Source organism: Loxodonta africana, chromosome 3, assembly GCF_030014295.1.
Source record: "Loxodonta africana isolate mLoxAfr1 chromosome 3, mLoxAfr1.hap2, whole genome shotgun sequence".
NCBI classification, from domain to species: domain Eukaryota; kingdom Metazoa; phylum Chordata; class Mammalia; order Proboscidea; family Elephantidae; genus Loxodonta; species Loxodonta africana.
Genome location: NC_087344.1, coordinates 83,655,839 through 83,682,408, shown reverse-complemented (window position 1 = coordinate 83,682,408; position 26,570 = coordinate 83,655,839). Strand labels below are relative to the sequence as shown.

The window sequence follows — 26,570 nt, the reverse complement described above, 5'->3', positions numbered from 1 at the left end:
TGATAAATTAGACCAAAGAATTGATGCCTTTGAATTGTGATGTTGGTGAAAAATATTGAATATACCATGGACTGCCAGAACAAATCCATCTTGCAATTACAGCCAGAATGCTCTTTAGAAGCAACGATGGAGAGACTTTTTCTCACGTACTTTGGACATGCTATCAGGAGGAACCAGTCCCTGGAGGACATCATGCTTGGTAAAGTAGAGGGTCAGCAAAAGAGAGGATGACCCTCGAAGAGATGGACTGACACAGTGGCTTCAACAGTGGGCTCAAAGAGCAACAATTGTGAGGATGGCACAGGACCAGGCAGTGTTTCGTTCTGTTGTACATAGGGTCGCTATGAGTGGGAACCAACTTGACAGCACCTAACATCTTGTTTGAAAATTTCTAATTAAAAAAGACATGACATGGGGTTGGCAACCAATGTCACAAAACAGTATGTGTATTAATTAATGAGAAACTAATTTGTTCTGTAAACCTTCATCTAAAATAAAAAAATACACACACACAAAAGAGGCAGGTCAGAACATCACCGAACTTTATTAAGATGGAGTTACTGCTAATTACATAGAAGCTCCTTGCCTATGCCAAAAACCATGAGGTTCACATAAACTTACACGAATTAGAAACAGATGGCATGTTTAAAACCATAAGAAAATATCCTGATGCCCAGGTGATGAAGTCTGGTGTGAATGAGTCTGCACATTTACTTCAAGCTGTTAAAGAGTTTGTGGGCCACCTAGATAGGAGAAAGAAAAGAGTATCATCAATTGACAGCTCTAATGTCATGTTTTTACAAGGTCCTTCATGACTCGGAACAGCAGTGCCTCTTCTCACCAATCCCCTTTTCACATACCAACAGTGCACTTGAGCCCTTCAGCTACCTGAATGTTATCTTTCTTCTACCACGAACTATCTTTGCCGCTTTTTTCACCTGGCTTTATTCTTCCTTGAGAACTTAGTTCACAGGTATTTTCCTGCAAATCTTCTCTTAAATAAGCCCCACAAAAATCTGTCCTCCCCACAAAACCTTGTACCTTCCACATCATAATCAGTATCTGTCTCTGATGTAATAAGGAAAACTAAGTAAGTAAAAAAGGTAACTTCTGATAAATGCTATGAGAAAAATAAAGTTGCGGGGGGACCAACTCTATATAAGGTGGTAGTGAAAGCACCCTGAAAAGGTTACACCCAAGAGACTTACCATGGTTTCGTAATAGTCTGTTCTACTCCCATCTCTCCTATGTTGGCTTATAAACAGTAAAATAAAGGACCACACTTCTCTCATTTCTAAATATCCACATTCTCATATCTTAATCCAATGCCCGGCTGTTAAAACTATTCAATATTTGTTGAATGAATAAAAAGTGGGAGGGGAGGAAATCACTGGGAGGGCTTGTAATAAAAGGTCATGATTTGCCTATTCTGGACATTTCAAATAAATGGAATCATACAACATGGTACTTTGTGACTAGGTTCTTTTCATCTAGCATGTTTTCAAGGCTCATCCATGTTGTAACGGTACTTCTTTTTATTGATAAATAATATTCCTTTGTACCAGGTTCAATTCCCAGTCGATGCACCTCAAGCACAGCTACCACCCGTCTGTCAGTGGAGAATTTTGTTGTGCTGATGCTGAACAGGCTTTAGTGGAACTTCCAGACTAAGAGAGGCAGACTAGGAAGAAAAGCCTGTCTATTCACTTCGAAAAATCAGTCAATGAAAATCTATGGATCGTTAACAGTTCACCCTGTTGTGCACGGGGTTGGCATGAGTTGGGAGCCAATTTGAGGGCAGCTAACAATAACAAATGGATATAATACACTTTATTTTCCATTCAGGAGTCCCTGGGTGACACAAATAGTTAAGTGCTTCGCTACTAACCAGAAGGTTGGCGGTTGGAACCCACCCAGAGGTGTCCTGGAAGAAAGCCCTGGTGATATGGTTCTGAAAGACCTCAGGCATTGAAAACACTATGGAGCACAATCCTACTCTGAAATACATGGGATCACGAAGAGTTGGAATAAACTTGACAGCAACTGATTTGGTTTTTGGTTTACTTACCAATTCATCAAGTTAACGGACGTTTATATTATTTCCACTTCTTAGCTATTACGAATCATGCTGCTAAAAAATCTTATCTACAAGTTTCTGTGTAGACACACGTTTTAATTTCTCTTGGGTATATACCCAAGAGTAGAACTACTGGGTTCTAATGGTAACTATATGTTTAATCTTTTGAGGTACTGCCAGATTCTTTTCCACAGTGGCTCTACCAATTTACATCCCTATCAGCAGTCTATGGTCCCAATTTCTCCACATCTTTGCAACACTTGTTATTGTTTATTTGGTTGCAGCCATCCTAGTTCCTGAGAGGTGTAAATGATTAACAGACTCAACTGTTAACTGAAAAGCTGGAAATTCGAGTCCACCCAGAGGTGTCAGAGAAGGAAGACCTGGCATCAATTTCAAAAAAAAAAAAAAAAAAAATCAGCCATTGAAAACCCTATGGGGCACAGTTCTACTTGATTAAGTTGGAAAAAACTCAATGGTAAAGAAAAAGTAGGTGTGAAGTGGTTTCTCACTGTTGTTTTGATTTACATTTCCCTGTTGGCTAATGACATTGAGAATCCTTCCATGTGCTTATTGGTCACCCAATTGGTTTTACCATAAACAACCATACCAAACTTTGCCTATGTATAATTTTATTTAAAACATTTTACTGTTAAACATAAGTGTCAACACAACTTTACATTAAAAACAAAAAACAAACTTTTCGTTAACTACAGTGTACAAGACACACTGACTGATATAAATTATTTTAAAGAACAGTTTAGAACGGAGATAATGATACCTATCTCCAGTGGAAGTGGTATGGATTAGAGTAAGATTATTTATGTCACATGTTCAGCACTGTCCCTGGCATATATTGGTCCTACAGTAAATGCTTGTTGATGAAAACGCTGTCAGTAGCAAGTCTCCTCTGGCCACCGTAAGCCTTTCCCCTCCTGACTTTAGGATGACTTACGCAGTGGTCCCTTGCATGCAAGAAGTCCAAGAGCTCCTCTGTGCAATCCTCCTCTGTCTGTGACCGGGAGGATACACGCTCATCACAGAGCTCTAGCCGCTCCCGGGCCTTTACACATTTCTCCAGCTGCTCGCATTGCTCTCTCACTGTTGTTAGGGGATCCTGAAGGATAAACACAGAAAAACAACAAAATGGGGGTTTTAGGAGGAGACCCACCAAACCATATCCTTTGATTAATACAACCACCAAACCAAGGTGCTGCCTCTGAATTACCGTGCAGAAGGCCAGCTGGCAGAGCCACACTGCTGCCAGAAACGGCAGAATGGGGTCTCCCATTCAATTCTGATGCTAAGTAGTAGGGGAAAGTTTCACATTCCTGCCTTCCAAGGTTGCCAGTATGCACTGAAAGCCTCAGTCCTATCTGAAAAACAAGGTTGGTAAAGGAAACCTGGCCAAACTTGAAGTACATCTATAGGAGGCCTTACTTGTTAATGCATTTTGTGATATGTCATGTCTGTGAAATTTTAACTCCCCTCATCTGAGAACCAGGTCTATACAGCCCAACTAGAAAGGCAATGTTAATATGAAGTGGGACCACCTAACAAGGGCTCCTCCCAAAGTTCTTTATTAAACTACGAATAGCAAATGGCTGAGTGGCAGGTCCTCAGGATGATGCTCTGCTCCCAGCACCATGACTGGAAAAAGTAGAAGCCTCAAATCCAGAAAGACTCAGTTTCCTAAGCCCACACTCCCAAATACTCCAATGCACAGGAAGGAAGTACTGAAGGCTTATTTCACCCCCATTCCATCCAAGGTGTCAAGCAAAGACTCCTCAAAATTCGTTTTAAGTTTCATGCAGCTCAAACTTCCTGCTTTTACTGAGAGGGTTCCAAACCTGAGACAGTTCTTACCACTAGTTCCTCCTCCTCCTCTTCCTCCTACAAAAGGAAAACAAGATAAATGTCAGTGGCAATTTTATGACATATATACTCCCCATCACCTTGGTGATGTAATTACTGAGGACAGACACGCCATCTCACTTTCATTAGTAACAACTCTACACTTTATAAAAGCACTTTCCTCTCTGTTACGATCTGATTAATCACAAGAGCCCCATAAATTTAGACCCTTAAGAAAGTTATCTCAGTTTAGGGATTACAAAGAGTAATTAGACATTTTCTGATACGTATTCAAGCTGCAGGTGTTCATGTGGGAACTGTATAACTTATCTTGATAAACAGCTAAATTTAGTCCTTGTAGCCCAAACCAAGTCAGGCCAAAGAGGAAAAGCCAATTTTTTAATACTCGGAACTTGAATTTGTAATATGCAAATGGCCAAACCTAAACTCTTTTTTAAGCCAGAGTTTAACTAAAGATGATTCTGGTCACTGTTTTTTGGCTCTTTTTGAGCTCCCAGACTCTCAGGAGACTGTCAGTATATATGCACCAAAAGTCTACATGACTCCACTTATATCTCAGGAACATCAGGCCCTAACATTTACTACTTTTTGTGTGTGCAAAACATACATCAATTCAACAATTTGGTGACATTGGTTACACATTTCAAATTGTGCCACCTTTCTTGATATCCTTTTCTAAATTGTTTCACCATCATCAACACAATCTTACTGCTCCCTAAGCTTCACATCTAACCTTTCGAGTTGGTGTTGTCAATTTGACCTAAATATAGACAAGTCTTTATAGACAAGTCTTTAAAAGGATACAATGGTCATAGCAGATATTCTTTCCTAATTAAGTTAAATTATCGTTTGGTTTAAAGATGGCTTCAGGGGAGAGTTTTGGTTTAAAGTTTAAAGATTTCCTCAGGGCAATAGTTTCAGGGGTCATCCAACCTCAGTGACTCCATAAAGTCTAGATTCTATGAAAATTTGAAGTTCTGTCCCACATTTCTACCCGCTTTGATCATGACCTACCCATTTACTTCTGATGCAAGCACTCAGCCTCAAATTTAGTTTTCTTCCTTTGAGGGGGAACAGTGTTAAAAAATGCCCCATGGGAGCATCAGCATAAACCTGAATCTGGGGAATAGCAAGTTTTAACAACCTGATAGAAAAAACATGTTTAACCATAGTCTCCTGGACAACTCAGTCAACTGGCATAATTAAGTTCATAAAGTTATATTCTCTATCCCAGGTTGATGAGTAGTGTCTGGGTCTTAAAAGCTTACCAACAGTCATCTAAGATATTGGTCTTTACTCATCTGGAGCAAAAGAGAAAGAAGGTAACCTAAGACTCTGGAAAGAAACCGGTTTATGCAAACCACGGCCTCTTCTACCCTGAGACCAGAAGAACTAGATGGTGTCCTGCTACCACTACTGATCGTCCCAATCAGAGTCGCAACACATGGATCCTGACAGAATGGGAGAAAAGTATGGGACAAACCTCAAATTCTTAAAAAGTCCAGACTTACCGGACCAGTGAAACTAGAGGACTCCCCGAGACTATGGCCCTGAGGTGAACTTTTCACCTTAAACTATCCCAAGATCACCTTTTAGCTAAATAACAGATTGGCTCATAAAATAAAGAAAAAATCTCCCGTTATTACTGCGCTCCTTTAAAAAATCATCTATATGAACCCATGTTTAATGCAGCACTGTTTGGTAATAGCAAAAAGATGGAAGCAACCAAGGTGCCCATCAACAGATGAATGGATAAATAAATTATGGTATATTCACACAACTGAATACTACGCATCGATGAAGAACAGTGAGGAATCTGTGAAACATTTCATAACATGGAGGAACCTGGAAGGCATTATGCTGAGTGAAATTAGTCAGTTGCAAAAGGGCAAATATTGTATAAGACCACTATTATAAGAACTTGAGAAATAGTTTAAACCGAGAAGAAAACATTCTTTTGTGGTTACGAGAGGGGGGAAGGTAGGAGGGTGGGAGAGGGGCATTCACTAACTAGATAGTAGATAAGAACTACTTTAGGTGAAGGGAAAGACAGCACACAATACGGGGTGGTCAGCACAACCGGACTAAACCAAAAGCAAAGAAGTTTCCTGAATACACTGAATGCTTCGAAGGCCAGCGCAGCAGGTGCAGGGGTCTGGGGACCATGGTTTCAGGGGACACCTAAGTCAACTGGCATAAGAAAATCTATTAACAAAACATTCTGCATCCCACTTTGAAGAGTGGCGCCTGGGGTCTTAAATGCTAGCAAGCAGCCATCTAAGATGCATCAATTGGTCTCAACCCGCCTAGATCAAGGAGAATGAAGAACACCAAGGACACAAGGCGATTACGAGCCCAAGAGACAGAAAGGGCCACATGAACCAGAGACTACATCATCCTGAGACCAGAAGAACTAGATGGTGCCCGGCTACAACTGATGACTGCCCTGACAGGGAACACAACTGAGAACCCCTGAGGGAGCAGGACAGCAGTGGGATGCAGACCCCAAATTCTCATAAGACCAGACTTCATGGTCTGACTGAGACTAGAAGGACCCCAGTGGTCATGGCCCCCAGACCCTCTGTTGGCCCAGGACGGGAACCATTCCCGAAGCCAACTCTTCAGACATGGATTGGACTGGATAATGGGTTGGAGAGGGATGCTGGTGAGGAGTGAGCTTCTTGGATCAGGTGGACACTTGAGACTCTGTTGGCATCTCCTGCCTGGAGGGGAGATGAGGGGGTGGAGGAGGTTAGAAGCCAGTGAAATGGACACAAAAAGAGAGTGGAGGGAGAGAGCGGGCTGTCTCATTAGGGGGAGAGTAATTGGGAGTGTGTAGCAAGGTGTATATAAGTTTTTGTATGAGAGACTGACTTGATTTGTAAACTTTCACTTAAAGCACAATAAAAATTATATATATAAAAAAAATCTATATGAGACCAAATTGTCAGCAATTATATTAAAGCAAATATGTGACGGTAAGTGGGCAGAGAAACTAGATTTCTAGAAACAGAATAACCAGAACAGAAATAATCAGACTGCAGAAACATTGTGAAGAATGCAACCCATGTCACTGAACAATGTGTGGAAATTGTTGAATGGGAACCTAACTTAATGTGTAAACTTTCACCAAAAACACACTAAAACATTATTAAAAAAAAAAAAGTCAAACCCCCCCTGCAAAAAAAAAAAAAAAAAAGGAAAGAAAGAAGGTATTTGTCTGCCAGGGTATGAAGTGTCCACATTCGGGGAAGGGGAAAAGAGATATAAGGAAATAAAAAGAACTAGCAATCCCTCATTATGTTTTCAACATTCCAACACAATCTGTTTCCTTCTCTTGCCATGCCCTTTGGGAAAACGATTCAAGCAGTGCAGGTTCAACTGTAACCTAGGCTATTTAATTCTCACAACTGGCAAAAACCAAGAAAGCCAACCCTATTGCCATGGAGTTGATTCTGACTCACAGCAACCCTATAAGACAGAGTAGAACTGCCCCATTCGGTTTCCAGGGAGTGCCTGGTAGATTTGAACTGCCAACGTGTTGGTTAGCAGCCGCAGCTCTTAACCACTGTGCTACCAAGGTTTCCTAGGTCCCTTTTAAATGCTATATAGGATATAAATCCCAGTTTTTCATTAAGCAAGGTTCCTTAACCTCTTTTTTAAAAAATTCATACTTAAAAGTTTCCCCTCAAAAACTAATTAATATCCTAAAAGCAAGATCTTTTATACCATTTCCCTATTAGCAATGATACTACGCTGAAAATTTTATGCCAAAAATATCATGACCTGTTCTGGAGAAAAAAAATACAAGCAGATATAGACTACTTCATATACAACTTCCAGTCACTGGGAAAAACCAAGGTCATGCTAAAAAAAAATAATAACAATTCAGCGGTTATGGATTGCTCATAAAATCCCTGGCTTCCTTTATTTTGAAACTGACTACTTATTTACTTTTTCTCATCTATTATTATGGTGGGGACCTTCTGAGCTTCTGGTGTACTTCCTAAGGCTGGCACTACTTCTTTCTGAAAACAAGACTACTGTTGTTATTAGTTAGTTGCCTTCCTGCCAGTCACTTCCAGTCTGCCCTGGACTGATGGCAACCCCATACAGAAGAGAATGAAATGCTGACCATCCTAAGCCATCCTCACAAATCATTTTTCTGTTTGAGCCCACCGTTCCAGCCACATTGTTAGTCCACTTTAGCAGAAAATAAGGTTAGGAAAAATCATTATGCGATGAACAAGTTTCCAGCTATTATGAACCTATAAGCCCAGAATAGCTCATCTGAAGTGACCATAGAACAAAGGAATCTATAGCAAATAAGACTGGAAACGAAAAGCTAATTGGCTACTATAAAGCTCTGTATCACTGCAGGGGAGAATCCTGGCTCTGGAACCATGCTGCCTGGCTTCAAGTCCTGGTTTCACCACATATTACCTGTATGTTCTTAGACAAGATATTTAACTTTTTTGCTTGTTTCCTCATCTGTAAAAGGCAATAATAATAGTACTTAATACCTACCTCAGGAAACCCTGGCGGCATAGTGGTTAAGAGTTCGGCTGCTAACCAAAAGGTCGGCAGTTTGAATTCAGCAGGTGCTCCTTGGAAACCCTATAGGACAGTTCTACTCTGTCCTACAGGGTCGCTAGAAGTCAGAATTGACTCGCCAGCAATGTTTTTTTTTTTTTTTAAATACGTATCTCACAGGAAGAAACCCTGGTGGTGCAGCGGTGAAGAGTTTGGCTGCTAACCAAAAGTTCGGCAGTTTGAATCCACCAGGCGCTCCTTGGATACCCTATAGGACAGTAGGGTCGCTATGAGTCGGAATCGACGCAAAGGGTTCGTACGGTATCTCACAGGAATATTGTGTGGATTAAAAAACTTAGTACATATTAAATGCTTGGTAGTAGGCAATCAATAAATACCGGTTGTTATTATAATATCTGCGTTCTTACTCTAGGAAGGACCTCCCAATTTCACCACAGTATTACAGTGCACAGAAGCCCTACTACTGTAGTGGTTAAGTGCTACGGCTGTTAACCAAGAGGTTTGCAGTTCAAATCTGCCAGGTGCTCCTTGGAAACTCTACGGGGCAGTTCTACTCTGTCCTATACAGTTGCTATAAGTCAGAATCGACTCGACAGCAGTGGGTTTGGTTTTGGTTTTTTATTAGAGTGCACACTCCTACATAGTCCCCAAAGACTTCTCTCCTCTAAAAAAAACCAACTTGTTCGCAGGAACTAGCAAGGCCTTATCTCCCAAACTTCCGTAAAAAGATGTGGTGGGGATTCATGACCTGAGCTCGGGTGAGGGCTAGAGTTGGTCTGTTTGCTCCCCAGACCTGTGACTTCTGGAATAATACTGGAGCCATTATTTCTTGTCCCAGAATGTGACTTAGCTGGAGCTAAGCTCACAAGGACTCACAATGACACATCAACCAGGCCCCCAGGTGTAAAGACAACAGCTAGGACAATCTTGAAAAATATCTTTTAGGAACCTTTCATACAAACCAATCAAACAGAACACAAAAAGCTTTCCACTCGCATCTTTTTCTATTACCACTTAGTGAATAACATTTGTTGGTCCAATGAAGACCCTCCTGACTGTCATTACTAAAACCTGTACCAATGATTACTGAGAAAGACAATTGAAATCATGGAGATTTAGTAGTTTCAAACCAATCTGTGAAAAGTGAATCTTTCAATGGTTTTGCTCATCTGTAATGTTAATATGTACTGATGATTCTGTAAAGTTCCTCGGACTTGGGCAGACACGGCTTTAGCAGCATACTTGTCCGTTTTCCCACTTTTGCTTATTCTGTAATTTTTTTTGGACTCGGACAGACATGGCTCTGGCAGCATGCTTGTCCATTTTCCCACTTCTGTCTACTCTGTAATATTCCTTGAACTCGGGGAGACATGGCTCTGGCAGCATGCTTCTCCGTTTCCTATTTTTGCCTCTGAATATATGCCAAGTAAAACCTTTCTTTGTGCTTTACTAAGCTTTATAATGTTTTTACCTTAGAACACCTGTCAAACCTGAGCCTCAGAACACCTAACTAGAAATATATCCTATAGAAATACATATTTTTACGAAAGGTTAGTCGACACGGCCGTTTTCGATCACGTTAAACCTTCATCACGTTCACGGAATGGGGAAGTCTAGAGAAAAACTAGTCATCGACTTGCCCAAGACCACTCGGCGAGTTTTTAAGGGTTAAGAGAACTAGCTCTCTCCCGAACCTGGAGAGAAACTAGGCCCAAGCGGGCCCCAGCCGTGTTTTGGCGGGTTAGGTCCGGGGCCTCAGGCCAGTGAAGAGGGTCGAGTCGATAGTCTTGCCTTACCTCCTTAGGATCTCCGGACGCCGTCAGCATCTCTAGCTTGTCCTCCAGCCCCATGTCCGGCTCCGGTTCTGGATTCAAGAACAGCAGCAACAGCTGCAGCGATCCAGACTCGGGATCAAAAAGGACTTGTAAGGGTCACTAAGCGGATATCCGGCGATCTGGCCGGAAGTGCGGCATACACACCGTAGTCGCGAACACACGCTCCGATTGGCATGTACTACGGGCCAAAGACCGGAGGCAGGGGTGGCTGGTACTTGCACCAGAGGAGTCTTTGCCAAGAAATATCCCCTTAGCCACGAAATACACAAATATATTAACCTATTATATTACTTAAAGTAGTAGTTCCTAATAGACTTGGGAAACATGCTGATTTCTTCGACGTTCCTTTAGCATAATTGCAATTCTTCCCCACATCAGTGATGAAGCCGTCCTAACTGCTGACCTTCTCAAGATGGCGGTCCGCTTGTGCCACCCTCGGGCTCGCGCACCTCCCCAAGATGGCGGCGCCCGAGGCCTGGCGCGCCCGGAGTTGCTGGTTCTGTGAGGTAGCGGCGGCAACGACCATGGAGGCCACGTCCCGGGAGGCGGCGCCAGCGAAGAGCTCGGCCTCGGGCCCCAGCGCTCCCCCCGCCCTGTTCGAGCTGTGCGGGCGGGCAGTGAGCGCCCATATGGGGGTTCTGGAGAGCGGGGTGTGGGGTAAGTCGCGGGGTGAGGGGCTACCTCTCGCAACAAGCGGGGGCGGCCCAGCCGCCGGGGGACGCGGGGGGCGAGGCCGGGAGGCCTGGGGCGAGGCCCAGCCCCGGGCAGTGGAAGCCAGACCGTCAGGCCGGAGCTTAAATTCTGTGACTGGCCGGACAGGATAGAGTAATGACGGAGACTAAATGAGCAGGTGAACCTGTACCGCGGCCTGGCTGGAGGGCGCAGAGGGTGAGGCCGGGGAGCCCAGAGGCCCGGGCTGGAGCGAAGCAGCCTGGGCCTCCACGACAGGCTGGAATGACGGACCGGGGCCGTGGGCACCGAACTGACATTCGGGCTGTGCCGGGCAGGGGAGTCGGATGTCGAACCGACCGGCCAGGATGGTCCAACTGCCGGGGGCGGGGGCCGAGGTTGGGAGGCTTGGCCTAAGGCAAAAAGGCCGGGCCGGGGGCCACCGAACGTGACTGACGGCCTGGGGCCTCGGGTATCTGCCTGACACACCACGGCTGCCGAGACTGCGGAGGCTAGGCAGATAGGCTGGGGGAATTGAAGAACGCGGGAATGGGGCTGGGGAAGAGGCCGAAAGGCTCGGGCGCCGGGGCCTGTCTGACGGCCCAAGGCTGAAGTGAGCGAACCGTGACCTGGGCCTGAAGTGCCAAACTGATGGAACGACTGACGAGCGGGCCGGACGGGGAGCGCCGGAGGCCACTCGGATTGGCCCGAGGGTGAGGAAGGGCCCAGAGCGAGTGAAGGGAGGCCCGGAGTGGGTCAGCGAAGGAGGGCCGCCGGAGTGATGGGCAGGCGGGAAGGGTCAAGGAGGTCCTAGGCCGGACGAGGGCCTGGGAATCGCGGACTGACGAGCTGGAATGGGAGGGGGGCGCGGCGCCTCTAGGAGGCCTTGGTCCGAACGGGAGTGAAAGGAGGCCCCAGGCCTGAGCGTGGCCGGGTCCAAATGGCCCGGCCTCGGTTGTGAGCGCCCGGACTGAGCAGCAAAGGTGGGCGGCCCTGGGCGCTGGGATAAGGGGCCAGGAAGGGCAGACCGACTAACAGGGCTAGTGGGGCTGGGAGTCTGGCTGGCTGGGTAACGGAGGAGAGGAGGCCTCCACCCAGATGGAACTCGAGGAGGCTGGGCTGTGGGTTGTGAGCTGCCAGTCCTAGTCTAGCAGCTGATGAGGGAAAGAAACTCAGGTCTATGATTTGAGCACTGATAGTCAAAAGTTAAAGAGAGGAAAGTGAGGATTCAGGTAGATGGGCCTGGTCTTACCAGGGACAAGGGAGGCCTTGGGCCTGCCAGACTAGTGGTGTGTGGGGGTGGGGTCCAGAGGCCAGTGCTGAAGTTGGATGAGGAGATCGCAGGCCAGGCTGAGCGCCTGGGTTAGGGGAGGGGGTGGCAGGAGAGCAGGCTGCCCCAGGCCTTGTGGGGGGCGGGGGATTCCAGGAGGAGGCCTCAGGGGTGGTTGCGTCTTTGCATGGAGGAAGGTCCTGGTCAGATCAGGAGTGAGGGCCTGAGGGCCCTGGATGGGGGGTTTTGGTTAAACTGTAAGAAAGTGGATGTGGAGAAGAGGCCCCGGAATTTAGGGTTAGGGGCTCCAGGATAAGCCCCAAGGCTGTGGAGAGTAGCCCAGCGAGCCCTGGGAAGTATAGAGGCCCTTGGTGACGTGGGGGTAGAGCACCGATCCTGAAGAGGCCTAAGTGCCTCGTGTACTAGGGGAAACTGCTAGAAGTCCTCAGGCCTGTGAGGAAAGGGGACTGCGGAAGCCCTATGTCGGTAGCTGAGGAGAAGGATCAGGCTGACCCAAGGGGAATGGGGGAAAATTTCCAGTGGATCTGGGCACAGGACTCAGAAAATTCCCAGGGAATGTAGAAGAAGGCTGTGTCAGCCTAGAGCTTCTGGGATGCTGAACCTGGCTGGGGGATGGGGGGAGTGAGGCCCCAAGTTGGGAGGGGGGAAAGCATTAAAGATGTAAGCTGGAAGGAAGCAGAAAGGGTCTGGCTTAAGTGGGATGGAGAAAGGAAAGGAGTTTGTGGATAATAAGGCATGAGGATTCCTGTGATGGTGAGACCTGTTGCCATCAAGTCGATTCCGACTCATAGCGACCCTATAGTGTGATGGTGAGAGGGGATGGCTAAAGAGATCGAAGGGGGAAGGGGAATGTGGCTCTGGAGAAACCTCTTTCTTCATTGCTTCTTCCCCTCTCCCACAAACAATCAATTGATGTTTTACTGAATTTCCCTCTCCCTTTCTCCCCCCACCCCCACAACTGTAAAAAAAAAAAAAAGACCAAACCCTTGTTGCTTTCAAGTCAATTCCTACTCCTAGTGACACCACTTGGTTGAGCCCTTAGCCAGGCTGAGAGGAAACAGGGAAGGAAGAGTTCCTATGGGCCTATAGCAGGTAAATGTTCACACACAAAAAGGCTGAATCAAGTAAGGCCTCTTAGGAGGTGTGTTAACAGAAACAAAAGAAAATACCCAAACCCATTGCCATCGAGCCAATTCCAACTTGTAGCAACCCTATAGGACAGAGTAGAACTGCCCCATATGGTTTCCAGGGAGCAGCTGGTGGATTTGAACTGCCAACCTTTTGGTTAGTAGCCGAGCTCGTAACCACTGTACCACAAGGCCTCTAGAGGCGTGCTAAGCAGTGCTATTTTGGAGGAAGGTCTCAGTGTGGGCTGACATCCGGGAAAGGCTTCCTGGAAGTAGTGGACTAGAATTATTTTGTGTAGGGAGAGAGGGAGAAAAGAGTGTGGAGAGGCAGCAGGAAAGGGACAATAAGAAAACTTAGCTATATGGGAAATGAGAGAGTAGAAGATGAGACCAGAAAGTAGGATAAGGTATGTCACAAAGGACCTTGAGTGTCAGGCTATGAAGTTGGACTTTATCTTGAGGGCAGTAGAAAGCCTTTGAAGGATTTTGAAGAGGGGATGGCATCACCAAATACAGGATGGTGAAAACCTGAGATCAAGGAGAGCGATTAGGCTTTTGGAATAATTTAGATGAAAGTTGATGTGGCCAGTATTAAAGCTTTCATTCCGCAGGTAGATGAGTACCTACTATGTATAAAGAATTGTGCTAGACTCTTAGATATCAAGATTTGGTTATTCCACAAGTAAAGATAAAAGGAGAATGGAAGTTTTAAAAGACTTTCCTTAGATATGGTATAGTCCAATCTTAGACCTATTATTGGCAGGACAGAAGTGCTATTATTGACAGGATAAGAATAATAATAGACAACATTTAGTGAGTTTATTTTGGCTAGGCAATGCCTTAAGCAAATGATAAGCGTGATCTTTAATTTTCACGACAGCCCCATGAAGTAGTTATTATTATTCCTATTTTAAACTTGAGGAAACTGAGACTCAAAGAGGTTAAATAATTTGCCCAGGGAATTACAGTCAACTCACAGTCAACTGTAGAGACCAAGCCCTTCATCCACTTTACTATTCTGCCTCTCAGAACTAGGGAAGTTGGCAGGAGCAGGGTTTTTTTTTTTTTTTTAATGTGTTGAGTTTAGAGGGTGTAGAGCCTAACTATGTCTCTTCATAGGAAGGTACTAGTTCGGGGTATACTGGGGGTCCAAAGGATGGAAGTGGTCAATCTGGAAGAGTGAAAAGGGGAAGTCAGTAAAGACATGTGATACTTTAAAGATGAGTACTTGATATGCTGGAAGTGGCAAGGACATTCCTGGCAGAGAGAATAGCATGAGCAAAGACACAGAGGCACAAAGCATAACATGTTAGGTAAAGGAAAAAAGTGGTTTTGTGCTAATGAAAAGTAGGAGGCAGAGCAGGGAGCTGGAGAAGTTAATAAAAAACCAAAAAACCAAACCCAGTGCCGTCGAGTCGATTCCGACTCATAGCGACCCTATAGGACAGAGTAGAGCTGCCCCATAGAGTTTCCAAGGAGTGCCTGGCGGATTTGAACTGCTGGCCCTTTGGTTAGCAGCCGTAGCACTTAACCACTACGCCACCAGGGTTTCCGGAGAAGTTAATAGGGTCCAGATTTTGAAGGACCTTTTTACTACACATCTGCATCCTTAATACAGAATGATTCATTCTGCTCAGGCAGCGGTGAACTGGCCAGCTCCTAAATGAGTACACCGCTTGCTTTGTGGAGTTATCTCAGCCTTGAAGAAGTGTATGCCCCTGAAATTCCAGCAGCCAACTAAATGGCTGAAGATAAGTGCATCAGAGTTTGGAATAGACTTAGGTTAGCTTCTACAGGCTCCATTTGTCAAATGAAAAATCTGCCCTTCTGTTTTCCTTTCCAATAGGGTACATAATGTTTGGAACACTGGGGAAAAAAATAAAATTTGTGTTTTGGTTTTGTAGCCCTCCCAGGCCCAATACTTCAAAGCATCTTACCTCTGCTCAATATATATTACTTGGAGAGGATTGAGGAAACTGCCCTCAAGAAAGGTAAGTGACTTTTCTGTCTCTTTGTCAGTTACTGATTATAAGCAAGGCACCATGATGTTCTTAGGTAAATATTACACCTATCTGATACCTGCCTAGAACTTCATGCTTTTCAAAAAGTACCCTTATGATTTGTTTTCTTGGTTTTGAGGTTTAGGGTCATGGTTTTGAGGGACATCCTAATCAATTGGCCTAATATTGTTTCTCAGTACTTCTCTTCTACCTCCTAGTTCATTGTGTAGCGTCTGGGGCCTTAAAAGCTAGCAAGCAGCCATCTGAGATAGAACAATTGGTGTCTATTCACCTGGAGCAGCAGAGGAAGAAGGAGAGTCAGGAATCAGAGGAGGAAATTGAATGAGGAAGTAGAGTGCATGTCTGGTTGCTTCCATGAACAGCTGCCTCCTTGGCCATGTACCGGAACTGGATGGTGTCCGACTACCTTTCCTGAAAGTTTTGTTCAAGGATTCTATAAAAGAATCCTGATCAAAAGGGGGAAAATGCAGAGCAGAATTTTAAATTCTCAGTGGAATCCAGACTTTCTGGAGCTATTGAGTCTAGATGAATCCCTGAAACTATTGCCTTGAGATAATCTTTAAACTTCAAGCCAAAACTATCCCCTAAAATATTCTTTGGACCAAAAAAGTTTATCTTAGTAAAGTATGTCTGCCTTGAGCATTGTTCTCTATTAAAGAACTATGTAAGACCAAATTCACAATGACAACTCAAAAAGTTGCATGGGACCCTTAGGGGGCAATGAGTTTAAGATAATGGAGGTGGAATAATTTGGAAAAGGACAGCAAAAATGGTAGCACAGCTTGAAGAATGTAATCAGTGTCACTGAACTGTACGTGTAGAAATTGTTGAAATGGTGTACCGTTGGCTGTGTATATTTTCACCAAAATAAAACAATTAAAAAAAAAAATACCCTTACACCTTTCTTACCTAATTCCTCAGTGTCCAGTGAAACACAGGGCAAGTATCTGAATCCTATTACACTGATAAAAGTAAGAAACAGGCATACCGCAATTAGTAACAATTCAGAACTAGAACTCAAATGTTCTGAATCTTAGTTTTTTTATTTTACTAAGCTAACTCCCAAACTCCCCATTGTACATGCCTGTTAATAGCTAACATTTATGTAATCCTGTGTGCCAAGCACTGTCCTAAGCACTTTATGTGGAGGAATTCATTTACTCATTTAATATTTTCAGCAACACTATAAAATAGCTGCTGTTAACTACATTTCACAGATGAGGAAATTGAGGTACAAAGAAATTAAGTAACTTGTCCAAAGTCACACAACTGGAAAGTAGTGCTGCTGATACTGAAACCCGAGCCAGTGCTCTTAACCATTCTGCCATTATTGCTCCTGTGAACCCAGAGAAGGACAGCATGAAAAGCTGGCTTACTTAACTCATTGTGGCCAGGAAGCAGCCAAGTAAGTGTGGTATTTCTCCCTACAGGCCTCTCCACTCAGGCCATATGGCGCCGGCTCTGGGATGAGCTGATGAAGACGAGGCCTTCCAGTTTGGAGGTAAGTTCAGGTGCCAGGTAAAACTCTGGCCTGACTTTGAACAGTGAAAGGAGGACTAGCACACATACACGAGCTGGGCACTGCTAAAGTGTAGGAGCAGGGATGAAATGGATTTAGGTAGGGGGCTCTGATGGCTTGTCACAGGGTTCTGACCCATTTGGCATTTGTCACTGACTTGTTTGCCTGCTGTGTTTGCAGGTGACACAAAACAGGGAAGGGTAGTGATCACAAGGGATGTCAGAACCAGGATTCATAGAGGTCTTGACAGGGCTGGAGCCATGGCCAGTCCAATAAGATGAAATTTAACTGGATTTGGTTAAATATTCACTCAAATCTAAAAACTTCCAATTGCATGGCCTTAGGATAGGGAGTGAGGGGCCTGGCTTAGCAGCAACTTAATACAAAAGATTTAGGGGGTTTAGTCAACAATGTCCTGAAGTCACTCATAAGGACTGTATTCTGAGCTATGTGAACTGATGTAAATATAATATAGGCCAAATGACAAGGGAGATGATAGTCCTGACTAGCTCTGCAGTGGTCATGCTACCCCTGGAGTGTGGAGCAAGAAGTCAAAGGCCCAGCATGTGGGCCACATTTGGAAGACTGAAGAAGAGAAAACTTGGGGAGCATGAACTGTCTTAAATATTTCAATGATTGTCACATGAAAGAGGGACTGATAGACTTGTTCGGGGTGAAAGAAGGAAGATAAATTTTTGATAAACTAAAGGTAGAACTTTTAAACTCTTTGAGTTTACCAGTGATGAAACAAGCTAGTTCCAGAGATAATAAGCTTTCCATCACTAAGCGTTCAAATAGAGTCTGGATACCTACTTGACACAAGAGTATTATTGAGGGAATTCAAGCATTAGAAGAGGGATTAGACAAGATGAACTTTAGGGCTCCTTTCAACCCTGAGATTCTATTATTCATTGATTCAAACAAACTCACTGAAACTCTCATTTAAGCAGAGGTTATTTTACACTCCATAATTAGGTGACAGGACCGGTTTAGTTCAGTAAATATTTATTAAAACTTAAAATGTACCAGATCTTATGCTAGATATTGGAAATACAGTTCTTAAGCTTGAGGAGCTACCAATTTAGTGGGGAAGTCTACAAACCAATCCATCACAGTATTGTAGGATAAATGATGTAATAGAGGGTAGCAAGGAGGCTCAGAAAGAAGGAAGCATGAGAGACTTTCCAAGGAAATAGTATTTGAACTGGGCCTTGAATGTTGAATGAGGCCAGATGACAACAGCTAGCATCAGGAACTGGAGATTTACTTTTTCGGGGTGCACTGGGTTCAGTAATATTCAGCCCTATATGCTTCAGCTTTTCTACTTCCAGATCTGGACTCTGACCCCTGAAGTTCAGGATGATGACACTGAGGCCTGGCAAAATCCTCAGGCACTATGTACAGGAGTTAGGGCTTAGGAGAAAGAGAAGTGGGCTCCAGAATGTTAGAAAACAATAAAGACTTTCTGCCGCCTTTAAAGAAACATCTTAACTCATTTTGTTCCGATGTTTCCCAAACGGTATGGTTGACCAGCAGGTAATAGAGATTGTAAAATCTCTCTCTTGAGGAAAACTTTCATTTCCCAACATTATCTCAAGCTACCTGGAAAAGAATGTTTGTTATCCTCTTTTCCTGGCTCAGAGCATTTCAGAACATCCAAAAGGCCTCAGGCTTGGTGGTCCAATAGCCACTTAGGCAGAGGTCCTTAGAGCATATTCAAAGGGTGTCTTCTTCTGCTTCCCACTTTTGCACGGCAGTAATCCTTACCGTATTCATAATTTTAAAAAAGAACACTTATTAGGTGCCTGCTCAGTTCGACACTATGCTAGTCTCCAGGGATACAATGGTAAGCAAGATAGCTATAGCCCCTGACTGCTTTCAAAGCAGTAATATTTCAAAGTGTGTAGTACTAGTGTGTGTAAACAGAGATCTGTAGACTAGAATAGATACTCTAGAGACAAAGCAGTGGGGAAATAAAGGATTATTCAATAAGTGGATCTCTAGCAATTGGTTAGCCATTTGGAAAAAATAAAGTTAGAGCCTCACTTTACAATATACTCCAAAATAATTTTTTTTTTTTTTTTTTGTGCTTTAGATAGTTTATAGAGCAAGTTAGTTTCTCATTAAACAATACACATTGTTTTATGACATTGGTTGCCAACCCCATGATGTGTCAACACTCTTCCCTTCTTGATCTTGGGTTCCCCATTTCCATTCCAGCTGTCCTGTCCCCTCCTTCTTTCTCATCCTTGCCCCTGGGTTGGTATGCCCATTTAGTCTCATATACATGGTTGAGGTACATGTATTATTGTTTGTTTTATGGGCCTGTCTAATCTTTGACTGAAGGGTGAACCTCAGAAGCGACTTCAGTACTGAGTTAAAAGGGTGTTAGGGGGCCATACTCTCAGAGTTTCACCATTCTGTCAGACCAGTAAGTCTGATCTTTTTCTGTGTTTGAATTTTGTTCTACATTTTTCTCCAGTTCTGTCTAGGACCCTCTGTTGTGATTCCTGTCCAAAATAGTTTTTATGTTTCCAGGGAGTAGCTGGTGGATTCAAACTACCAACCTTCTGGTTAGCAGCCACGCTCTTAAGCAGTGCACCACCTAGGCTCCAAAGATTAAATTGTAAAAAGTAAAAACACAAAGAATAAAGGTGACTAGTTTTTTTTTTTTTTTTAGTTATCTAATCTCAAGATGGAGAAAGAATGCTAATTATTAAATGTGCATAACCAAAAAAGAAAATACGGACATACTTGACCACATAAAACGTCAACTCTATAAAAAAAATGTTTTAAAGGCAAATAAACTGGAAAGAATGTTTGCAACAATATTTGCAAAACAAAGGAATTCAGAGCATAAGATGAGCATCCTACTAGAATTAAGTTTTTTTTTTTTACTTTTTTTTTAATTGTGCTTTAAGTGAAAGTTTACAAATCAGTCCATCTCTCATATAAAAATTTATATACACCTTGCTATGTACTCCTAGTTGCTCTCCCCTTAATGAGACAGCACACTCCTTCTCTGCACCCTCTAATTCCATGTCCATTCAGCCAGCTCCTGTCCCTTTCTGCCCTCTCATCTCCCCTTTAGACAGGAGCTGCCCCATAGTCTCATGTATCTACTTGAGCCAAGAAGCTCACTCCTTACCAGTGTGAGTAAAGATTTTGACAAGTCACAAAATATATAAAAATCCAGTAAAGTGAAAAATGTTCAATCTCATTAATAATAAAAAATGGAAAAAAGTAAGATTTTACCTCTTAAGTTAGTAAAAAAAATTTGTTTTTGTTTGTTTTGGTTTTAACAGAATTCCTAAGGTTGGCCAGGGGTAGGTAAAGCTTGCATTTTAACATGCTGTTGGTGGGAGCAGAAATTGTTATAACTTTTTTGGTGGACAATTGGATGATATTTGTCAAGACTTTAAAATGTTCAAATTTCACCTAGAATTTGCAGTGTACAAAAACTGAGATACTCATGAAGATTTACTTCCGGATGTTCATTACAATAAAGTTTAATATCAAAAAGCTAGAAACAATTTAAATAGTCAACAATACAGGAATTATTAAATTATGGTACATCTATATTTTCAAAACATTAATAAAATGATACTCTAAAACTGTTTAAAGACATGGTGGTACAAATGTTTAATAACATGGTACAATGTTTAAAAAAACAAAAAATGACTCAGCATTTGGAACTGTTCAGAGTTGTCTCAGTGCTCTAAAAACAAGTGTACGTGGTTATTCACATATACGCAAATGCTCCGAAGAGTTGGTGGTGGGTTTACACATGATTTTTGGTTTATTTCTCCACAACCAGTATTTCTGTTATCAGAAAAATAACAATGATAAATAGGTCAGGAACATTTGCTGGTTCTAGTTTAGTACAGGAAAATATTTAGCCCTCCCTAGTTTAAATGTTTGTACTCCTCCTCCATGACCGGTACCTGAGTTGCCAGCCCACTGAGGATGGGCCAAGGATTTTTTGGTAGACAAATGTCACTTTACCTTATTGGTGGTGTCTCATTCCCCTTACCCTCATATATTTGAATCACTTTGCATTGTTTGGGCAGTAGTGTACAAATCCATAAAATGAGTGACTTAGATTAGAATTGCTGTCTGCTCATGCATTAATTTGTGAGAAAGAAGCCATTGAGAGTTATATGTATTCAGTTAGCCCTCACAACTCCGTAACATAGGTATAGTTATCTTCCTCACTTCACAACGAAACTGAGACTGAAAGATAAAGTGACTTGCGGAAAGTTATAGTCAATGAATGGCAGACTCAGGATTCAAACTGAAGCTGTCTAGCTCTGGAATACATGCTCTGAATCACTGTACCATGCTGCTTCTCACTGCAGCTATCATATGCCTGGGATGTTCCAGTTTTAAATACTGTCTCCCATTATCTTCATCAACCATTAAGATGTCTGAAAAAATTCCAATATTTATTTAAACTACATTTCTCTCATGCCTTTTAAGGCTAGAAGCAACCACAGTCTTGGTTCATTTTGTCCTGACAGATTTCAGGGCCAGATCTTACAATGACCACCTGACCAGAGCACTCGGGAGGCTGAAGCCTTGCTCGGGTCACCTGCAAGTATTTTTCATGGCTGTGGGTGGGCCAGCAAAGGTGTAAGAAAAGTGCTAGAGTAAGAGAACACCTAAAGGACTCAGGCACTCTCTGCCTCTCCACTCAAGGCTGGATTTGGTTGCCAGGTATTTTTTCCTGCTGCCCTAATGCCTCTGCACTTCTGGTAATGAGAGGCCCTTCTGTTGCTGCCATGCAGTTAGCTCAGACATGAAGTCATTCCCAGTTATTACCACAGCAGGCAGGGTCTGGGGAGTAACTAGGGCAAAAACCAAAAACCAAACCGGTTGCCCTCTAATCTATTCTGACTCATAGCGACCCTATAGGACAGAGTAGAACCGCACCATATGGTTGCCAAGGAGCACCTGGTGGATTTGAACTGCTGACCTTTTGGTTAGCAGCTGTAGCTCTTAACCACTACACCACCAGGGTTTCCAACTAGGGTAAAGAGAATGACATTTAACAGAACCTGGGCCAGCAGAAAGGTGATGGCTGGGTCCTTCCTGTCCTTGCACCCAGCCATCACCTTCTGCCAGGAACCTCAGGCATAAACTAAGGGTTATTCTAGCATGAGGAAATGCATAGAGGCAGGATAAGCACCAAAGAGAAATATCTTTTAGTCTCAGGAAACTCCGGCCCCCCACTACCTTTGCTTCAGGCTGAAAAGTGTCCTGCTTAACAAGCTCTGCCTCTGTCAAGCCCATTTCACATTGTCCATCTGGGCTAATTATTATAATTTGCCAAAGCAGCAGTAATAGGTAACATTTACTTTGTATTTTAAAATTTACTAAGTGCTTTCACTTGTACTCAGTCTTCATAAAAACCCTGTCAAACATGTGGTGGTATACATACTTCACAGAAGAGGGAGGAGATTCAGAGAGGTCTAGGGTAGAGGGGCAGAGCTGGGACCTTTATTGAAGCCAGCAGACTTTCTACTACACCTTAGGAGAGGACGAGGACTTAGGGATAGTATTGAATTAGAAACTCTGGAGCCTGGTATCTTTGTCTTAGTGTGTCCTTTTGGGGTAGATAGTAGTCATTCTTCACCTTTACATCTGAAGAGGTTTTTGATGTTTTTTGTTTTGTTTTTTTAAGATGCCTGGACCTCACCACAGCTGTAACATAACAGAATCACCAAGTCTAGGAATCTGCTTTATGAATTTTGAAAAAGAAAAGCTCCACAGGAAATTCTGATATGCTTCAAAGGTTGAGAACAGGGTCTTTGAACCAGTTCGTTTTGTTTTGGCCCCTGCTGAGAATTTTCATTTCCACCCCCAGATACACTGAATCAATATACATTTTCACAAGATCCCCATTAGAACGTACATAAGAATCACCTGGTTGAGAACCACTTGCATTCAGATTTCTTCCAAACGTATCAGAATAGTCTTATGTCCCATATCCATCAAAGCACATAACTTACCTTGGAGGAAACACAGGTTTGGTCCCTGCTCCCCAGGAGTTTCTAATTTGGGTGGGATAATACATACATGGGCAGAGACTGAACACCATGAGACAGTGTCTGCCAGCTGCCAACAACTTAGACCTGAGTAGTCAGAGTATCAAAGCGGGGGTGAGGAGCAAAACTAGGGCTTTGAACTGGTCCATTAGGGTTTGGCCCTCTGCTGAGAATTTGAATTTGCACCCCAGATATAACAACAACAACCACAAAAAAAAACCTGTTGCAGTCAAGTCTACTCCAACTCATAGCAACCCTATAGGACAGAGTAGAACTGCCCGATAGGGTTTCCAAGGAGTGGCTGGTAGATTCGAACTGCCAACCTTTTGGTTAGCAGCTGAGCTCTTAACCACTGTGCCACCAGGGTTCCACCCCAGATATCTACATTTTAACATAAGAATCAGCCTTCAGTATGGGTTACACCTCAACATAAAGAAAACAAAAATCCTCACAACTGGACCAATAAGGAACATCATGATAAATGGAGAAAAGATTAAAGTTGTCAAGGATTTCATTTTACTTGGATCCACAATCAACACCCATGGAAGCATCAGTCAGGAAATCAGATGATGTCTTGCATTGGGCAAATCTGCTGCAAAAGACCTTTGAAGTGTTGAGAAACGAAGATGTCACCTTGAGGACTAAGGTGCACCTGACCCAAGCTGTGGTGTGTTCATTTGCCTCACATGCATGGAAAAGCTGGACAATGAATAAGGAAAACCGAAGAAAGATTGATGCCTTTGAATTACGGTGTTGGCAAAGAACATTGAATATACCATGGACTGCCAGAAGAATGAACAAGTCTGCCTTTGAAAAAGTACAACCAGAATGCTCCTTGGAAGCAAGGATGGTGAGGCTTCATCTTAGGCACTTTGGACATGTTATCAGGAGAGACCAGTCCCTGGAGAAGGACATCATGCTTGGTAAGGTAGAGGGTCAGCAAAAAAGCAGACCCTGAAAGAGATGGTTGACACTGGCTGCAACAATGGGCTCAAACATGTCAACAATTATGAGGATGGCCCAGGACTGGGCAGCATTTCCTTCTTTTGTACATAGGGTCACTATGAGTCAGAACCAGCACCTACCACCAGGTTCTGGTTCAGTATATCTGGGGTGGAAATGCAAATTCTCAGCAGGAGGTCAAAGTCGAGCTGGTTCGTTTATGCCCTGAGCAAAACAGCCTCAAAGAGTAGAACATTAGACTTCTTAATGGTCTGCCAATAGAGAGGATTTCTGGCAGATGTAGGAAAGGACATAGAAGGCAGGTTTGGGTCAGTGAGGTGACCTATTTTCCAGAGTAAAGCATTCACATGAGCAAGATGCGGGACATGAGAAAGCTTCTCAGTGAGGCAGAGCCTATATCGTGGAGGGCTTTGCCAGCCAGGCTAAGGAACTTCAAATTAGTGATGAGACACTGGGAGTTTTTAAGGCAGAATAGTGTGACCAAAGTGGTGTTTTACAAAGATGAATCCAGTGGGCTTATGCTAATTAATTGGGGAAAGGCAAAGGGGGATGGGAAGAGCAGTCAGGAAAACTAATGAAGTGGTCAGCTGTGAAGTGATGAGGGCTGAACAGAGGTGGTGGAAAGTTGAGATCAGGTTCTAGAAGCAAACATGGAAGAGTTTATAGGATTTGCACCATAGCAAAAGAATGTGAGCTCTGGATCCAGATTTCCTGAGTTCAGATCTTGATTCTACCACTTGCATGTATAACCACAGGTAATAACCTCTTTATGCCTCATTTTCTTACATGTCGAATGGGGCCGATAGTAATACATATCTCAAAGTTGTGAAGATTAAATGAATTTATATAATTTAGAATGTTGCCTGGCCTGTAAGTGCTCAGTAAATAGCTATTGGAAGGGGGAGCAACTCAAAGGAAACTAGGATGACATCTCCATGGATAGTACTCCTAGTATCACAGCTGTCTGCCATGTTCTCTGTTTTCAGAGCGTCACCTGTTGGCGAGCCAAGTTTATGGAGGCCTTTTTTTCCCATGTTCTACGTGGGACCATTGATGTGTCCTCTGACAGGCGTCTTTGTGACCAGCGCTTTTCACCTCTTCTGCACAGCTCGCGCCATGTTCGGCAGCTCACCATATGTAACATGCTGCAAGGTGCAACTGAGCTGGTGGCTGAGCCCAACCGCAGGGTTCTGGAGACCTTGGCCAGTTCCCTGCATACCCTCAAGTTCCGCCACCTGCTGTTTTCTGATGTGGCCGCTCAGCAGTCACTTCGACAGCTGTTGCACCAGCTCATTCACCATGGAGCTGTCAGCCAGGTGTCACTGTACTCCTGGCCTGTGCCTGAGTCAGCCCTTTTCATCCTTATCCTCACTATGAGTGCTGGCTTCTGGCAGCTGGGCCCTGGTGGCCCACCCTGCCGTCTCTGTGGAGAAGTCTCCCGAGGCCGTGCCCCATCCCGAGATGAAGGGTCCCTCTTGCTAGGCTCACGCCGGCCTCGCCGGGATGCTGCTGAGCGATGTGCTGCAGCCCTGATGGCCACTCGGCGGAAGAATGAAGCCAAGCAGGTGCCCAGACCTGTACCTGCCACTCGGGTAACACGCCGGAGCACACAGGAGAGCCTGACAGCAGGTGGGACAGACCCTAAGAGGGAGCTGCACCCTCCAGCCACCTCCCAGGAAGCTCCTGGGACCAGGCGTCCACCCTCTGCTCCAGCTGCCACCTCCTCTGCCTCTGCCTCCTCATCCACGTCTTCATCCAAACGGGCTCCAGCTAGCTCAGCCCCACAGCCTAAGCCCCTAAAGCGTTTCAAGCGAGCTGTAGGGAAGAAAGGTGCTCGCACCCGTCAGGGGTCTAGTGCAGAGTCTGAAGACCTGTATGACTTTGTTTTCATCGTGGCTGGCGAGAAGGAAGATGGCGAAGAGATGGAAATTGGGGAAGTGGCTTGTGGAGCTTTGGATGGGTCAGATCCCAGCTGTCTGGGCCTTCCAGCACTGGATGCCTCCCAACGATTCCGAAGCATCTCCACCTTGGAGCTATTCACAGTTCCACTCTCCACAGAGGCGGCTCTGACACTGTGTCACCTTCTGAGCTCCTGGGTGTCTCTGGAGAGCCTCACACTCTCCTATAATGGTGAGTTCCCTGGAGGGGCAGGGATTGGGCCTGGGTCTCATGCCCAAACCTGTGTGGAAGAATTGGGAGGATGACCAGGAAACTGGACAAGTGGCCCTCCCTGTCTCACAGGCTTGAATTATGGTTGGAAGCAGGGGTACCTGAGATTCAGTGACATGATCAGCTGGAATATGGACGGGTACATGATAGATGTGGTAGGCAATCTAAGGAAGGGTGGGAGATTGTACATGCAGGTCCAGCCAGGGCTCGATAGGATCCCATCAGTCATATCAAAGCCACTGTATAGAGGAGGAGAAACAGGACAGACTTTATCCGACTAGCAACCTGCAAGGCAATCCTCGGTCCTCTCGCACCTGAACTCTAGCTAAATCCAGCAATTTGCCTAGGTTGCTGGGCACTGCTGGAGAAAAATCACACAACTATGCACATTGGTGCTACTAAATATTCATGGTCATCAACCTG

General features: G+C 44.1%; 2 protein-coding genes across 3 annotated transcripts in view; one reads left to right on the top strand and one right to left on the bottom strand.

The window, feature by feature from the left end:
• Positions 1-520: 520 nt before the first annotated feature.
• LOC100676911 (cytochrome b-c1 complex subunit 6, mitochondrial) lies at positions 521-10,457 on the bottom strand. 2 transcript variants are annotated; one of them, XM_023554695.2, is made up of 5 exons: positions 10,303-10,421; positions 3,944-3,970; positions 3,306-3,453; positions 3,033-3,194; positions 521-743 (listed from the first exon to the last, which is right to left on the bottom strand). In XM_023554695.2, the coding sequence occupies exons 3-5, from the start codon at positions 3,366-3,368 to the stop codon at positions 711-713; spliced, it is 258 nt and encodes an 85-aa protein (XP_023410463.1). In that variant the 5' UTR covers positions 3,369-3,453; positions 3,944-3,970; positions 10,303-10,421; the 3' UTR covers positions 521-710. The 2 variants fall into 2 exon arrangements, with proteins under 2 accessions (XP_023410463.1, XP_003415627.1); XM_003415579.3 differs by lacking the exon at positions 3,306-3,453 and having other exon boundaries at positions 10,303-10,457.
• A 327-nt stretch (positions 10,458-10,784) lies between these two features.
• LRRC41 (leucine rich repeat containing 41) overlaps positions 10,785-26,570 on the top strand; it is a 20,429-nt gene continuing 4,643 nt past the window's right edge. The window contains exons 1-4 of the mRNA XM_003415578.4: positions 10,785-10,998; positions 15,333-15,419; positions 16,880-16,950; positions 24,965-26,108. Coding sequence (XP_003415626.2) covers positions 10,800-10,998; positions 15,333-15,419; positions 16,880-16,950; positions 24,965-26,108 — 1,501 coding nt within the window. The 5' untranslated portion in view covers positions 10,785-10,799. The remainder of the gene's footprint in view (positions 10,999-15,332; positions 15,420-16,879; positions 16,951-24,964; positions 26,109-26,570) is intronic.